The following is a 13,317-nucleotide window of genomic DNA, read 5'->3' on the forward strand; positions in this document are numbered from 1 at the left end:
TTTCCAGAGATGTTCGATCGGGTTCAAGTCCGAGCTCTAGCTGGGCCACTCCTGCATTGTCTTCGCTGTGTGATTAGGGTCATTGTCCTGTTGGAAGGTGAACTTTCGCCCCAGTCTGAGGTCCTGAGCGCTCTGGAGCAGGTTTTCATCAAGGATCTCTCTGTACTTTGCTTCGTTCATCTTTGCCTTGATCCCGACTAGTCTCCCAGTCCCTGCCGCTAAAAAACCTCACAACAATATGATGCTACCACCACCATGCTTCACCGTAGGGATGGTGCTAGGTTTCCTCCAGATGTGACGCTTGGCATTCAGGCCAAAGAGTTCAATCTTGGTTTCATCAGACCAGAGAATCTTGTTTCTCATGGTTTTAGCAAACTCCAAGCGGGCTGTCAAGAGTCTTTTACTGAGGAGTAGTTTCTGTCTGGCCACTCTACCATAAAGGCCTGATTGGTGGAGTGCTGCAGAGATGGTTGTCTTTCTGGAAGGTTCTCCCATTTCCACAGAGGAACTCTAGTGCTCTGTCATAGTGACCACCGGGTTCTTGGTCACCTCCCTGAACAAGGCCCTTCTCCCCCGATTGCTCAGTTTGGCCCACTCTAGGAAGAGTCTTGGTGGTTCCAAACTTCTTCCATTTAAGAATGATGTAGGCCACTGTGTTCTTGGGGACCTTCAATGCTGCAGACATTTTTTGGAACGCTTCCCCAGAACTGTGTGTCGACACAATCCTGTCTCGGCGCTCTACAGACAATTCCTTCGACCTCATGGCTTGGTTTTTGCTCTGATATGCACTGTCAATTGTGGCACCTTATATAGACAAGTGTGTGCCTTTCCAAATCATGTCCAATCAATTGAATTTACCACAAGTGGACTCCAATCAAGTTGTAGAAACATCTCAAGGATGATCAATGGAAACAGGATGCAGCTGAAACAGGATGCAGCTGAGTTCAATTTCGAGTCTCATAGCAAAGGGTCTGAATACTTATGTAAATAAAGTATTTCCTTTTTTATAAATGTGCAACAATTTCTAAAAACCTGTTTTCACTTTGTCATTATGGGGTATTGTGTGTAGATTGCCGAGGATTWAAAAAAATTGAATGAATTTTAGAATTAGACTGTAAAGTAACAAAATGTGGAAAAAGTCAAGGGGTCTGAATACTTTCCAAAGGCACTGTATAGGCCTAGACTACAATGGGAAGCGGGGCAGGAGTATCTGTCACCACTATTTAATATACTCTTAGTTAAATTCAGGTTTGGTATTTTCTGTGGTCTTTACTCAACAGGTGTCTTTCAAAACATTCTCTAACCACACTCAAAAGAGAACAAGAGGAAGACTACAATGACTAATTGTATACCAAACAAATGTGAAAATGTCAAGGTCTACAACAGGTTACGTTTTGTGTATGCGGTATAGATAGATCTCTTATTTTGGAAGCCGCAGAACCGCCCAGATGGGGGAAACTGTCCATTACGCTGTGGTGCTGAAATTTTTATAGGGCTGAGTAGTTGGGATTGTGTTGTTAAAAAAATGTAGTTTATGTACAGTATATGATATGACATCGATATGAAAACCCTTAGACCTGGGATGTTTTGCTGTTGGTGTAGGCTGTATGATAGGCTTACATTTCCCTCGTGTCAATTAGCAAGCAAGCAATCACAACTACACCAACAGTGCCTCATTATTAAAGGCTACTGATTCCCTTCATGAAAGTGAATATTTTGTAATCATCAGTGTGTGACATTAATGTGAGATTAGTTGTATAACCATTACCATGTTACATTTAGGTATATAGTTGTGATACTCCTCCCCTCCCCCCACCCCATCCCTACCCCCTCCTTCCACTCAGTGTTCATAAATACTGAGGCGCCTTGTGCTTTGAGTGAGAGACTCATTGGTATATCATAGCAGCTACAGCAGTAGTGGACTGCCTTACTTATTCTCACTCAAACATATCAATCAAAGGACTTTGACATGTACTCAAACAAGGTTGACGGGCCGCGCAGAGGAAGGTCTTTCGACTCTATGAGTTCTTCATTGCACACTTGTTATGAGGAAAAGCAACTGAATAATGAGGTAAGTAAAATTTATATTGTAAGTAAATAATAACTGGCTAAACAAAATTATTTTTCATGGAACAATGCAAATGAACAGTCATTTTACGTTGAATTGTATTTGATTTAAAAAGCTTTTGGCAAAGGCTTGAATAATCAAACATGATGCAATCTGTAATCTTACCCTCCACTTCATTAGTTAATTTATTTTCTGTTCATATCAGAGTTTTCCCCTCCCCTCTGGTTAGGTTTAGCTAGCTCTCTTATGTGTGCCATAAACCACCTCAATCTGGAGACAAATGAGATGCGTAGTTTACGTCATACAATAAGGAGGTCATCGCAAGATACATTATAGTAAAGTGAAATAAAGGAGCTCGCAGTCATAACTTTTCAGAACGCTTACGCCGCAGATCTTCGTAGACATCAGACTAGATAAAAKAAGTTATTTGTGAGTGTTCACAACGAGCCACTGCATCTTGATTTAGGCATATCATTGAGATATAAACTAAAACCACGCAAGTAATTGATAAGAATGTGCACGTTTGTGTGCAACATGTTGATTTTAATTGTATTTCCTGTCAGTAAATGTACATTTAATTTAGATTAATTAGCCTATTCCAAAACTATTTATAATATTCTGATGATTGACATAGACTGGCCCCAAAAGACATTTGGCATCAACTGAAATGAAACCGACAAAAGCAACAATTTGAACACCTAAAGATGATAAGAGAATACGTCCAGGATATGTTCCCTTGATGGATTTATTGCTGCGCTGCAAGTAGCCATCTATAATCCCGGGTTGGATTTGGATTGGAGAGCGCTATCATTCGTCACCAAATGCGATTACTGCTGCAGATCTCTTTACAATGAGACAGACACAACTCAGCATTGCCAAAATACATTTTGYCGGGGAAAAAATCGACAATTTAACGCTTCCAATCTATAGTCTAATTAAGTGTGTGGTAAATATTTAGACCTAACAGTATCAGTCTAAATTATGATCTCATTATTTTGTCCCTATACTTTATTTGCAGTCATAGTTTTAAAGTTCCTTCTGCGTGCAGCCAAGTGTAGTCGCTGTCCAGTCCTGAAATCTCGAAGGAACCTGATTAGGTGAAGTATTCAGTTTGCGTTCAGCTGCAGTAAATACTGTGATTGTTTACTCTTAACCCTCCTGTTGTGTTCGTTTCATGTTAATTAATTCTGTGTTCCTGGTCCAAAATGACCGCCCCATTATAGCTGATTATAAATCCATAATAATACATATATTATCACCTAATGTTGTGTTAGAGATTTTTTTTATCAACTTAAGTTCTTGTGAACATTACAAGTTTTGATCTTCTATGTCACGATCGTCGTAAGAACAATCGGACCAAAGCGCAGCGTGATATGGGTTCCACATGTTTATTTAATGAAACTCACAAAAACAATAAAGAGCAAACGACACGTGAAGCTATGGAGAGCTCACAGGCAACTACACATAAACAAGATCCCACAAAAAAACTGTGGGGAAATGGCTGCCTAAATATGATCCCCAATCAGAGACAACGCTAAACAGCTGCCTCTGATTGGGAACCATACCAGGCCAACATAGAAATAAAACAACCTAGATTACCCACCCTAGTCACACCCCGACCTAACCAAAATAGAGAATAAAAAGGCTCTCTATGGTCAGGGCGTGACATTCTATTTACTATTTATGGCCTGTAGGCCTCATTGACCTGAACTCATAAAACTCGTTTTTGAGTAACAAAAACATAATGTATGGATTATTTTGACTATAACAAATACTCAGATTAAACATATTGTGCTATTTATCACAGACTACTTTGTGTCAAAGTTTAACAAAGGCATTTGTTTTGAAACCATTTCACATTTTTAAATAGTGGCAGGATTTTATGTAATCAACCCGGGATATGGCGTATCTCGTTGGCCCTGGGGTCATCCTGATAACATTTTCAGCCGACCTCTCCTCTCTGTTGGGGATGAAGACCACGACAAATTCCCATTATTTGACCGGAATGTAATAACAACCTCAGCAGGGCCCTCTTCCTCATCACTGGATTGTTCCACATCGGGTGTCTCTTGGTCTGGATCATATTCTGTGTTGTCTTCAACTTCTGACACTTTCTCCTCTAATGTATCTTCACTGTCAATTTCCTGTCCTCTCTCCTCCTTACCAGTGTCATGATCAAAGATATGATCAAGAGCCTCACATACAGTATATCGTTTGGCCATTGTGCTGCCAGAGAATGAATTGTGAGCAAGGCCTCAAAAAAGCTTGATATACCAGAGCTGCGAGAAAAGTTCTATATATTATTGAAACAATGTTGCGATTGTTTGTGAGAATGCCAACAGGTGTGGTTGCCGTGGGGGACATATTATATTCCCGTGGGGGTTGCCATGGAAGCCAAGAAGGGGAGTGAGGTGTGTGTGTGTGTGTGTGTGTGTGTGTGTGTGTGTGTGTGTGTGTGTGTGTGTGTGTGTGTGTGTGTGTGTGTGTGTGTGTGTGTGTGGTGTGTTGTGTGTTGTGGTGTGTGTGTGTGTGTGTGGTGTGTGTGTGTGTGTGTGTGTGTGTGTGTGTGTGTGTGTGTGTGTGTGTGCTCAAACACAACATGCATGTGGTGGTCTGGGAGAGGAAGTGTGTCCATCTGATGAATGGGCATGTGCCTGAACTAAATTTTATACACTAATTGTAGTCTCACCCATTAATTTCTAATGGGAACGCCACAGGTGTACAAAAGTTAAATAAAACACCCAAAATGTCAGGAAAATTATCAAAATGTATTTTGTGTGTTCAGATGCGCTGTGTGGACGAAGTCAAGGAACCTTATGACAATCAGATTAAATGAACTACATTTTTCAGAGAGAAAACTTGAAAATTGATCCAATTCGACCGGAACACAGCAGGAGGGTTAATTTACACTTTGGTGAGCTTTGGTTGTGGAAATACATTGTTTGATTTAGTTGCCCTTTTTTTGTGAGGCTAGCAAACTCTTGTTCAAATACGGCTCTTAGCACAGGATATTGAACAAATCCGTAGGCCTATCAGTCCATTTAAAAAGCAGCTTGCCCTTTCAAACAAATTGTCGTTGGAGGTGATGTGCTTTTCCAAAACAATTAACTTCCTGTTCATCCTTGATAAATAGTGTATCATAGCCCAAAACACTGCCACATCCTTACTTTCCACAAATAGGCCTAGCCAGCTCTGAGGTTTGTTTTTCATTAATATTTTCCCTCGCTTTCCCAACAGATGAAAAAGTGTACCTTCAGCAAGATCGACGAGAACAAGGACAACAAGAGTTCATCTTGGGAGAATGGTTGCTCTTTAGAAAAGGGTCGCACGGCCATCGCCTTTTCCCTCAAGAATGAAGTTGGCGGGCTCGTTAAGGCGCTAAAACTTTTTCAAGTAAGGTTGAATATTTTCAAGTAGGCTATCACATACCAAACGGGTGATGGTAGACACCAGTGTTGGGAAGTAGGGAACTACATGTAGTTCAACTAGTAATTTAACTACATTTTTCAGTAGTTTGGTGGTAGTTGAACTCAATTCAAATCTTGTAGTGTTTTCATTACTTAATAACTTTTTGGGGGGCATGTAGCGGTGAAGCTAAGTACTGGGATTACAGACTACTTTTTTGTTGCAAAAATAAAATATGTGTGAAGTAGGCAATCATTTCCTTTCTTTTTCAGCATTGGACTTGCCTAATTCTCACTTGAAACATAGTTTTTGTGTTTAATAGGATAACTTACACATTCTGTTAACATCTGACTGATATGTTCTTGCAACTTGTAGTCTATGACATTTCAGATTTAGATATGATAATTTATCAAGAAGTAGTTTTGATGTAGTTAACACATTTTTCTAAGTAACTTTAGTTAATTGAACTATATTTTCTTAAGGGTAGCTTTAGTGTAGCTTAACTTCCTCCAGTGTGAAGTAATTGGTAGCTTTGTAAACTATTTTTTCATAGTAACTTCCCCAACACTGGTAGAAACATTATCATGCACATCAAGATACATGACATAACTTTAAATGTCTTGTTAYTATAATCATCACCAGGAGAACCACGTCAACCTTGTTCACATCGAGTCCCGAAAATCGAGGCGGCGTGGCTCAGAGTTTGAGATCTTTGTTGACTGTGACAGCAGCCACGAGCAACTCAAGGAGCTCACTGAGCTGCTACGAAAGCATGCCGCCAACGTAGTTGATATGGACCATGACCAACCTGACAATTCCAGCCTGCCTGAAGAAGGTAGGCCTAGCTGCTACTTTTGAAATTATTTCAGAGTCCCTAAAGTCTAGCCACATAGGCTTATTACCTATTACCAGACTAATTACCTCTGCGTGTAGCGAAAGAGAGACTTCCGGATTGTTGTACGAGGTTACTAAAGGGTCAGTGCTATCCGGAATCCTTGGGACATCCCTACGCCACACCCTAACCTTAACCCCTACCCTTACCCGAACCATAACCATATCCCTTACCTATCCATAACCCTAACCCTTACCTTAACCATTTTAAATGTAAACTTCAGTGAGGTAGGGATGTCCCAAGGATCCCGAATAGCCCTAGACATGACTAAAATCTAGTGCAGAGGCCATCCCAGATTATCCCATGTTTTTTTTTGTTTCAGACACTGAAGATATTCCCTGGTTCCCAAAGAAAATCTCAGACCTGGACATGTGTGCTAACCGTGTCTTGATGTATGGCTTAGACCTGGATGCTGATCACCCAGTAGGCATACCTTCTAATATGCTCTGGTCAATGACTTTACATTCTAGTTGCAAGCCGGTCTGACCATAGATATCCTATAATTCTTTTAAAATAATTTTTTTTAATGAGTGTGGCAGTCACACTCCTTTTGTAATTTTTGAGCTTTTATTGAAGAGAGAATAGTGTTGGAAAGACAGGGGGAGTCAAAGGGCAGTGGGCCTGATTTGAATCCATGCTGACTCTGGTATACATGTGTGCCAGGGTAAGCGGCTTAGACCGCTAGACCACCATAGGCCACAAGATATCCAATAATTCATAATATAGGATCTCTATGTCTCAGACTCTCACTGACCTACTGAAACAGGAGGCAAACCTGTGACAATGGTACAACTATCAAAGCCAGTTAGAACTACACTGACTGTATTAGAGTGGCAGATGGAGGATTAGACTAATACTTCTGTTGTGATAAGCGGCACACTTACGGAATAGCCACTCAGTAAGTCAGTGCATGAGTTGCTGTCACACCTCAATGACTTATCTTTTCTGTCTGCAGGGCTTCAAGGACAATGTCTACCGCAAAAGAAGGAAACACTTTGCTGATCTTGCCATGAGCTACAAACAGTAGGTCATATTATCATGCTATGTGAGATCTGATATGGAAAGCTATGACGCTATGTGTATTTAATACTTTAATGTCCTAATGCACACAGGTATTGTTAGACATTTCTACTGTATTTAAAAAAAAAAGTAGCCTTTATTCAACTAGGCAAGTCAGTTTTAAGAACAAATTCTTATTTACAATGATGGCCTACAGTGTCATTGTAGTGCTACTCTCTTTCATTATCTTTCTGTTTCTGTCTTTCTCCCTCTCTTTTAGTGGGAATCCAATTCCGCATATCGAGTTCACAGAGGAGGAGGTGAAGACCTGGGGTGTGGTCTATCGGGAGCTCAATAAGCTGTATCCAACCCATGCTTGCCGGGAGTACCTGAAGAACCTGCCACTGCTGTCCAAGCACTGTGACTGCAGGGAGGACAACATCCCCCAGCTGGAAGATGTGTCACACTTCCTCAGAGGTGAGACAGGCAGAGTCTGCCGCTGTACATGACACCACACAGTCTCATTCAGTCTGATGCTCAGGTTTATCAGCATAATGAAGGCTATTGTAAAATGAAAAGTGTGGATTTAGGGGTATCAAATTAGATGTTGCTGAATGTGTCGTGGCCTTTTACATGAGTAAAAACGTATGTGTGTGTTTCATCAGAGCGCACAGGCTTTATCATTCGGCCCGTGGCAGGTTACCTCTCCCCACGAGACTTTCTGGCAGGTTTGGCTTTCCGGGTTTTCCACTGCACTCAGTATGTTCGCCACAGCTCTGACCCTCTCTACACACCTGAGCCGTAAGTACCCCTTGACACATGTTACATTAATAAGGAGAAGTTAGTCTAGGCAAATGTTAATTTACTTTCATTGTTGAACAAAAATCCATCTGATGTTGARTATATCAGTGTGATGTTCATAGTCACATACTGTAAACATAGCAGTACGTCACCATACTGAAAATCATCATAAAGGAACATAGAGTATCATTCCATATAAAGAGCCTGTATTTGATTGAACAAACCTGGCCTGTCACACCCCTAAGAAAACTTAACTCTTCCGGCTGATTGCAACTCAAAAGGGCATTTTCCACAGCTACAGTCCAGCATGAGATAGGTACTCAAAGGTGCTTCTGCATACATAATCATTCAAATCAAATCAAAGCACATTTTATTGGTCACATACACATGGTTAGCAGATGTTATTGTGAGTGTAGCGAAATGCTTGTGTTTCTAGTTACGGCAGTGCAGCAATATCTAACAAGTAATATCTAACAATTCCACAACAAATACCTAATGGAATAAGGAATGGAATGGAATAAGAATATATAAATATATGGATGAGCAATGACAGAGCGGCATAGGCTAAGACGCAATAGATAGTATAGAATACGGTATATACAGTTGATATACAGTAGAATACGGTATATACAGAGTCATCAAAACTCGTTTTTCAACCACTCCACAAATTTCTTGTTAACAAACTATAGTTTTGGCAAGTCGGTTAGGACATCTACTTCATGCATGACACAAGTCCTTTTTCCAACAATTGTTTACAGACAGATTATTTCACTTATAATTCACTGTATCACAATTCCAGTGGGTCAGAAGTTTACATACACTAAGTTGACTGTGCCTTTAAACAGCTTGGACAATTCCAGCAAATTATGTCATGGCTTTAGAAGCTTTTGATAGGCTAATTGACATAATTTGAGTCAATTGGAGGTGTACCTGTGGATGTATTTCAAAGCCTACCTTCAAGCTCAGTGCCTCTTTGCTTGAAATCTTTGGAATTGAAAGAATCAGCCAAGACCTCAGAGAAAAATGTGTAGACCTCCACAAGTCTGGTTCATCCTTTGGAGCAATTTACAAACGCCTGAAGGTACCACTTCATCTGTAAAAACAATAGTACGCAAGTATAAATACCATGGTACCATGCAGCTGTCATACCGCTCAGGAAGGAGACACGTTCTGTTCTCTAGAGATGAACATACTTTGGTGTGAAAAGTGCAAATCAATCCCGAACAACAGCAAAGGACCTTGTGAAGATGCTGGAGGAAACAGGTGAAAAAGTATCTATATCCACAGTAAAACGAGTCCTATACGACATAACCTGAAAGGCCGCTCAGCAGAAAGAAGCCACTGCTCCAAAACCGCCATTAAAAAGCCAGGACTACGGTTTGCAACTGCACCTGGGGACAAAGATCGTACTTTTTGGAGCAATGTCCTCTGGTCTGATGAAACAAAAATAGAAATGTTTGGCCATATGACCATCGTTATGTTGGAGGAAAAATGGGAAAGCTTGCAAGCCGAAGAACACCATCCCAAACGTGACGCACGGGATGGCAGCATCATGGTGTGGGGGTGCTTTGCTGCAGGAGGGACTGGTGCACTTCACAAAATGATGGCATCATGAGGAGGAAAATGATGTGGATATATTGAAGCAATGACCCCAAGCATACTTCCAAAGTTGTGGCAAAATGGCTTAAGGACAACAAAGTCAAGGTATTGGAGTGGCCATCACAAAGCCCTGACCTCAATCATATAGAAAATGTGTGGGCCGAACTGAAAAAGTGTATGCGAGCAAGGAGGCCTACAAACCTGACTCAGTTACACCAGCTCTGTCAAGAGGAATGGGCCAAAATTCGCCCAACTTATTGTGGGAAGCTTGTGGAAGGCTACCCAAAACGTTTGATCCAAGTTAAACAATTTTAAAGGCAATGCTTTCCAAATACTAATTGAGTGTATGTTAACTTCTGACCCACTGGGAATGTGATGAAAGAAATCGAAGCTGAAATAAATCATTCTCTCTACTATTATTCTCACATCTCACATTCTTAAAATAAAGTGGTGATCCTACATGACAGGGAATTCTTACTCGGATTGAATGTCAGGAATTGTGAAACTGAGTTGAAATGTATTTGGCTAAGGTGTATGTAAATTTCCGACTTCATCTGTACATATGAGATGAGTAATGCAAGATATGTAAACATTATTCAAGTGGTATTATTAAAGTGATTAGTGTTCCATTTATTAAAGTGGCCAATGATTTCAAGTCTATGTAGGCAGTGATGGCTGTTTAACAGTCTGATGGCCTTGAGATAGAAGCTGTTTTTCAGTCTCTCGGTCCCAGCTTTGATGCACCTGTACTGATCTCACCTTCTGGATTGTAGCGGGGTGAACAGGCAGTGGCTCGGGTGGTTGTTGTCCTTGATGATCTCTTTAGCCTTCCTGTGACATCGGGTGCCGTAGGTGTCCTGGAGGGCAGGTAGTTTGCCCTTGGTGATGCGTTGTACAGACCGCACCAGCATCTGGAGAGCCCTGCGGTTGCGGGCGGTGCAGTTGTTGTACCAGGCAGTGATACAGCCTGACAGTATGCTCTCAATTGTGCATCTGTAAAAGTTTTTGAGGGTGTTAGGTGACAAGCCACATTTTTTCAACCTCCTGAGGTTTCTTCACCACACTGTCTGTGTGGGTAGACCATTTCAGTTTGTCAGTGATGTGTACGCCGAGGAACTGAAAACTTTCCACCTTCTCCACTACTGTCCCATCGATGTGGATAGGGGGGATGATTGTTTCAAAAATCTAATGGAAGAACACTTGGTTACACTGTCACAAAGTTGCACATGTCCGCTCATTGGCTTAACAATCCACATACTGTATGTATGTGTGTGTTTCTGTGTGCATTACAGAGACACATGTCATGAGCTGTTGGGTCATGTCCCTCTGCTGGCGGAGCCTAGTTTTGCCCAGTTCTCCCAGGAGATAGGTCTGGCTTCTCTGGGGGCCTCAGATGAGTCTGTCCAGACGCTGGCCACCGTAAGTGCTGTTTACATTATAACAATATCCAAACACTGTGCTTGAATTTAACTGTTTTTGGTTGGCTTTTTGTGTTTTTGTTTTGCAGTGTTACTTTTTCACAGTAGAGTTTGGCCTGTGTAAACAGGAGGGAAAGATGAGAGCCTACGGCGCAGGACTTCTCTCCTCTATCAGTGAGCTGAAGGTAAAAGTATTTCATATTAATATTAATATTCAAACACCATTTAAAGCGTAAAAACACCATCTGATGCAAAGGAAGAATGCTAAGATACTTTTCCCCCCTCATACAGCATGCACTCTCTGACAATGCAAAGATCCTGCCCTTTGACCCCAAGGTCACCTGCAAGCAGGAGTGCATTATCACTACATTCCAAGATGTCTACTTTGTGTCAGAGAGCTTTGAAGAGGCCAAAGTCAAGATGAGGTAGGTCAATTGTGACATTACATTCTTGGCTGTTTTGTGGGCAGATAAACTGTTAGTGGGCTAATAAACTATTCTTTCACCTTTCCAAACCTGGGCTGTGTTATGTTTTTGTCATCATCTGTTCTTATGCACACAGGGAGTTTGCCAAGACCATCAAGCGTCCGTTTACAGTGAGGTACAACCCGTACACCCACAGTGTGGACGTGCTGAAGGACACATCCAGTATCAACAGCATGGTGGAGGATCTGAGACATGAACTGGACATCGTGGCCGACGCCCTACAGCGCCTTAACAAACACTACGCTGTCTGACCAGCCTGCCTGGCCCTCATACTTGCAAGGGTTGCAAAATTCTGGTAACTTTCCCAACATTTCCAGGTAGTCCAGAAATCTCGGTTGGAGGATTCACAGAATCAGGTGGAAATAAGCAAGAAATATGATATCCTCCAACCAGGAGTTTTGGAAAACATGGGCATTTTCAGAAATGTTGCAACCATATACCTGACACAGCCCTGTACTGCTGTCTGTAGTTGTCTACCACCTGATCCTTACCAAGCAGCTCACTGCTTTAATCCTACTCACTGACATCCCCAAACAGCCTTTTACCTACAAAATAAATGATAACTCTTAAAATTCAAATGTTATATTAACTTTGTTAAATTATTAACCAGTAGTTTACTTTAACATTCAATACATTTTTGGGTTTGTCATGTGAATAATAATATTGACGAAGGATGATTAGAATGTGACCGAAACTGACGTTTCCTTGGCTCTTGCTTATAATTACTAATATTCTCTTGTTTTTTATATGCAGTATTTATTTTCTATTGAAAGTTTTATCTTAATGCAACAGTAGTCTTATAGATATTGTATTGTACTCTATTGGCATAAACCGTTTCAATAAATTTGTGAATGTGCTAGTGTGGATGTAAAGTTACATGCTTGTGTGTATAGTAAGTGACAGTCTATACATGTATTATCACATTGCACAAAGCATAGAGATGTGGTTGTATTATATGATTGTGTGTGTGTGTGTGTGTGTGTGTGTGTGTGTGTGTGGTGTGTGGTGTGTGTGTGTGTGTGTGTGTTGTGTGTGTGTGTGTGTGTGTGTGTGTGTGTGGTGTGTGTGTGTGTGGTGTGGTGTGTGTGTGTGTGTGTGTGTGTGTGTGTGGTGTACCTTATCGACCTTCTGCTGCTACTACTGTTGACCTCCAGTTGTCTATTTCACATAAGATGTTCAAGGAAGGAATTTATGTGCATGTATCAGTGTTTGGAAGATGACATGAATGTACTTCTATTGAAAATCTTTAATTTGTGTAAAAAGATCCCTGGTAAACCAATCCTTGCATTGGGAAGTGGTTGTCTGCATTCTGGCCGTCTAGCTATGGGGAAATATTTACAGTAGTTTCTTTGTTCTGTTTTTCTCTCATTAAATGTACTCCATGTTCACACACTGTGTTATACTATGTCCTATGATTGCTAATAATTATCATCATTATAATTCAAATTTCCTTAGCGAACACATAAAAAGCTAGCCACATCCAGGAGGATATATATATAAAGCAACATGTTTCATGAGCTGAAATAAAATATCCCATAAATGTTCCATACACACAAAGTTTATTTCTCTAAAATTTTGTGCACAAATTTGTTTACATCCCTTTTAGTGAGCATTTTTCATTTGCCAAGTTAATCTATCCACCTGACTGGT

General features: G+C 40.9%; 1 protein-coding gene across 1 annotated transcript; it reads left to right on the plus strand.

The window, feature by feature from the left end:
- The first annotated feature begins 1,879 nt into the window (after positions 1-1,879).
- LOC111974702 (tryptophan 5-hydroxylase 1-like) lies at positions 1,880-12,659 on the plus strand. The gene is made up of 11 exons (XM_024002640.2): positions 1,880-2,071; positions 5,306-5,461; positions 6,116-6,308; positions 6,688-6,788; positions 7,321-7,388; positions 7,645-7,841; positions 8,030-8,165; positions 11,057-11,183; positions 11,272-11,367; positions 11,474-11,607; positions 11,744-12,659. The coding sequence occupies exons 1-11, from the start codon at positions 1,970-1,972 to the stop codon at positions 11,916-11,918; spliced, it is 1,485 nt and encodes a 494-aa protein (XP_023858408.1). The 5' UTR covers positions 1,880-1,969; the 3' UTR covers positions 11,919-12,659.
- Positions 12,660-13,317: the final 658 nt, after the last annotated feature.

Source organism: Salvelinus sp. IW2-2015, linkage group LG15 (genome assembly GCF_002910315.2).
Source record: "Salvelinus sp. IW2-2015 linkage group LG15, ASM291031v2, whole genome shotgun sequence".
Taxonomy (NCBI): domain Eukaryota; kingdom Metazoa; phylum Chordata; class Actinopteri; order Salmoniformes; family Salmonidae; genus Salvelinus; species Salvelinus sp. IW2-2015.